Below are 4,493 nucleotides of genomic sequence, written 5' to 3' on the forward strand. Positions count from 1 at the left end.
AATCGTCCGGATGAACTGAAACAGGCGCGAAGGTATGGAGATTATCAATGGAATTTAGTCAAACAAATGCCCAAAGAAGATGAAAAGGCGGAGTTTTGGCGTTTAGCCGGATGCCAGTCCCCTGGGTACGCTGAGAATGCTCCGCGGTCGGTCCTCTGCCCTCAAGGTGTCAGCATGCCCGGCTGCGGTATGCATTCACTTTGCGGATAGCTCCCAGTGAAGGAGCCGTATGATAGTCTGCTATAAGATCCTGTCGTTATCCTGTTACTTCTATCGGAACAGCTCTGGATCGAGTGCTTNCTTCAAAATCAATCTTTACACTAAAAAAATTGAGGCACCTAATACATTGTAGTTCTCACGCACTACACACTCTGTAGGGAACTCTTCTCTCTAACGAAGCAAATTGTATTTTGCTTCGTTAGAGAGAAGAGGTCCTTTGTGGCATAAAACATTCGATTTTGAATTTACCCTTTACACGGGCATCAGTCTGCGGAATCCGTTAGAGCGGATTACCGCGCAACACCCCTCATCAGGAACAACCCCCATAGGGGGTGCAGACGCTACTCAGGTGCATGCCGGGTCCGTGAACTACGTACTGTAGCACCCTGGGCAGGGGATTAGACCTTCACTAGTGGATTGTGTTATTCCGCGCGACTACTTCGCGGAATCACACACGATACTAGTGACCGTCGGGACTATTTCGTTAATTACGTCTGAAGTTTTCGGTTCTGCTTAATGGGACAGCGGGTGTAGAACCTTTGGTCGGCATTTTAGTTGCTTCCTATGTACGTACTTCCTAAAAGTCCTCCTCGCCTGTATAGTCGGTGGTGCCCTGTTGAACCCGAGAACGCCGACCTGTCCAGCGCCCGCCAGCTCAATCCCCCCCCCTGTGGAAGTTGGCTTCTGAATTGACGAAAATAACTGGCGTTTGGCATTTCTTAAGACGTTCGTGTGCCGATTGGCGTTTCGCTAAGCCGTTTATCTCCAATGGTATGTCGGTATCGGTCCCACCTCCGGTTTCTGAGCGTAATAACGACCGTTTTGTCGAAGTCATCAATTTCTACAGTTATTTAGTTTTCCTAAGGGGGGGTTTGCCTCATTAATTCCTAGGCTGTACATTCGGGAGTTCAGAGTAGGCATCTCTCCAGCAAGCGTGGAGGCACGCTGCAGGAAAGAGGCGCTGCGTCGATGGTNAAAAAAAACGCCGTCGTCGGGCTTATTACCATATTAACTTGGGCTTGGCTGGCACCGGCACCTGCACCAGGCATCTCGGCCCTCTGGCTGTGTCTCTGTAAGGGATACAGCCAGAGGCTGCTGTGTCGCTACCAGGTTGGCTACTATCTCTTTAACAGGTTTGCTGCTGTGTGGGTAGGAGGTTTGCTGCTGTGTGGGTAGGAGGTTTGCTGCTGTGTGGGTAGGTGGTTTGCTCCTGTGTGGGTAGGGTGTTTAGGGTTGTGTGGGTAGGAGGTTTGCTGCTGTGTGGGTATGAGGTTTGCTGTGGAGTCGCTAGCTGTTTTGCTGCTGTGTCCCACTAGGCGATTGCGAAGGTTGTCTCACAACTGCAACTCTTCACCCTCTCGAGCTCCACGGAGCAGGTGCCCCATACCCAACCGCATCTAGACTGGCGTGCATGCTTTTCCTCTTCCGTTCGATAGTTCTACACCTTACCGCCAGTCATAAATCTTAGAACACCGCTAAAGCTAACACACACAGATGCCTAACCCGGGATATGCAGCGAGCGGCGGATAGCTGCGGCTATCTGCGGTTCCCTATGGTTAGCCAACGGGGCCAGCTAAGGCGAAAATGGGGCACACATAAGAGCATTCACTACTGCAGCAGCGTTATTTTGGCTAGCCTTCCAAGCAGCACCTACGTTTCCCTTTTAAGCCGAGGCCAGCATGGCGGTCTGCTTCATTTTGGCCCTAGATGCACTTATGCTTGCCTGCACGCTGGCTACTAAATGCCCAGCAAGTGGTCAAAAACAATGAATAACACCTGCCTAATGTATTAGTGCATGCAGCAAATGTGGCAATGTTGCGCTAGCATCTGCGGTTGGCTTGCATCACTAGTTGCAGCGAAGGGCGTTGCAACTCATAAGGGCCTGTCCCTCTGCGCACCAGCGCTCGCCTTTGTACCGCTGTACCCAGGATGCCTGGAGGCTGGACGAAAGGCAGCTGCTTCTTGGAACTCTCTTACGTTAGGCATTTGACTACATTGCAGTTCCCCTTCGTCCTCAGCGAAGCGTGGGGATCCTCGCTACACTCAGTGCCTCTCCACCGCTGTAACGAGAGTTGTCAGTCCTAGCCAAGGAACGTAAGTGTATGGAACTTCAATTAAACCAAAGTACTCATACCAAAAAGCCTATGGCATCCCCTCCAGTCTCCAGGAATCCTCGGCACGCTCGGAGAAGTCCCTTGGACCGGTGCACAGAGGGAGAGGACGCTACATGTCATGAATGCCTGCAGGAGTTGTTTTAACTCCTGCAGCACAGCAACACCACGTGCAAGTCTAACGACAAACCCACCTTTTTATGCATGCACTAATACTGACGCTTTATTGTCCATCACTAATCGACGGCACAAGTACGGGCGCATGTAATGCCAACTTCGGGCAGACAACGCTACAGCTGCCGTAAACACACTCCGCTCGTTCCTTGGCTGTCCATGTGCCCTCATTGTACAGATGTGAGCACTTATATACTGGACGTCATGCAGTAACGTGGGTCGCACGGGATGCAAGGTAACAGGGGCTTAACCAGGGAGCGCGACCAACGCGAGGAACTGCTGCCACTTGACCCTTTAGTTCAACATCATGAGCCACCTGCGCTTCCCAAATATTCGGTATCATGCCCATGACATGAGCACCGTGGTGGTCACTAACGGTTCCGCCACCGTCAACTTCCTGAGCCCCTTGACTATTTTTTTCCTGCCAGACTCCGTTCTATGGACTCCTTCCACTCTCTGGCGTCATCTCTCCACGGTTGATACCCTTTCACCCTGAACTTCGACCTTTCCGCCGGTTCGCACACCAGCGCTAGCTTCAAGCCGATTACGACACGAGGCGGAGGCCGGTCGCCTCTTCTATAGTATCCCAGCGCTGCATCCAGCGCCCGTGCGAGGTGTGAGTTCCATCCACACTTGCCAGCCTTCGAGTATTCTCTCGGAGGAACGTACCGTATGACTTCTGTCCGAGCGGCTATATGAGGCCACCACGCCTCTTTCATTGAGCGGTCCCCTAGTACTTCTGCTATGCAATAGAGCATATCCAAAACAAGAAAAACCGTCCCTAGAGTTTCTGTGGCATACATCGCTTGCCCGCGTCTGTAGGTCACCGCCATTCTTTCCATTGCATATCCACATAGGCGTTCCGCCTCGAATAAAAGTTCACCAACGTCCCCTTCCGTGAGATGCGGCTTCTTCATTAGTCTTCTGCACTTTGAAAGCGAAATATTTGCATTCACCTGGGTTGCGGCAAACGACATTGCCACATTTATGTCAAAATTTCTGCAGTGTGGTGCGTCTTGACTTTCTGGGTAACGGTAAAATGGATGCGTTCTCAGGATGCTATCAGGAACACCTGGAAACAATTCTCCGAGAAACCTGAAAGGTGGAAAGGCGGTTACTTCTTCTAAAAGTTCTGTCCCAGATTCCGACTGAAAATAGCACACCACAACAGCTTTACAAGCGTCTTGAGCATTGGTTCACTTCAGTAGCTTCCAAGCTCGATAGGTATCGACAAGCTAGAGGGACGTCAGGGCCTGCTGCTGCAGTCACACAGCGACAACGACAGGTAGTGTAGAGCACTGTTTTTGTGCTGCCATAGCATACAGCAGCTCTCACCTGTTCAGGGGAATCACGTTCCTCATATAGTGTGACACCCCAACGATGCTGCAGCAAGGCAGGAGTGATTCTGTACGAAGACGGCGAGCTGTCCTCTTCTTGGCCTTTAGCGCTGATAGCCACCCCTGTTTCAGGAACAGCTAGCTCTTCTGCTGTGGCTGCTTGAGGAGACTCCTCCCTCGCCTGCTGGAACCCAGCACAACGCGCAAAAGGCAGGCTGCAACGCGCCCTTTGTCAAAAGAACATCAGAACAAAAACAGTGAACAGGGGAACAAATTCAATGTGTTCTTGCCAGTTACCAATATGGTATCATACCATCAGGTCAGAGGCTCACCGCTGCTGCACTGCCAGAGGGTTCACTGTGCGGAGCTTCGACGGCAGCCGGTGATTCACGTTGCATTTCGTCCCCTGAAGAGCCAGCAAGCGACGTCGTTTCGCTACCTATCTCTTCTTTGGCATATATATGGTCACCTGGAACTATTGATAGCATTGAAGGCAGCACATCCACAATTTTACCAGCGACGTGGCCTGAGCCCCGCCCCTCAGAGTCACCTCCCAACGCCGGAGGCATCGAAGCACTGGGAAGACCCGGTGTGGGGTGCGGTGGCTCGGCATCGCCAATCCAAACGTCTTCGGCGGCGGCATGTTCGGTTC

The 4,493-nt window shown here is 51.9% G+C and overlaps 1 protein-coding gene across 1 annotated transcript; it reads right to left on the minus strand.

Moving 5' to 3' along the window:
- Positions 1–2,914: 2,914 nt before the first annotated feature.
- Positions 2,915–4,239, minus strand: EMH_0029530 (uncharacterized protein; the record flags this gene model as incomplete). Its single annotated transcript, XM_013494312.1, has 3 exons — positions 2,915–3,652; positions 3,840–4,025; positions 4,174–4,239. 3 exons carry the CDS (start codon positions 4,237–4,239, stop codon positions 2,915–2,917), a joined length of 990 nt encoding a protein of 329 aa, XP_013349766.1.
- Positions 4,240–4,493: the final 254 nt, after the last annotated feature.

This window comes from Eimeria mitis, genomic scaffold, assembly GCF_000499745.2.
Source record: "Eimeria mitis Houghton genomic scaffold, Emh_scaff1104, whole genome shotgun sequence".
In the NCBI taxonomy this organism is placed as follows: Eukaryota; Apicomplexa; class Conoidasida; order Eucoccidiorida; family Eimeriidae; genus Eimeria; species Eimeria mitis.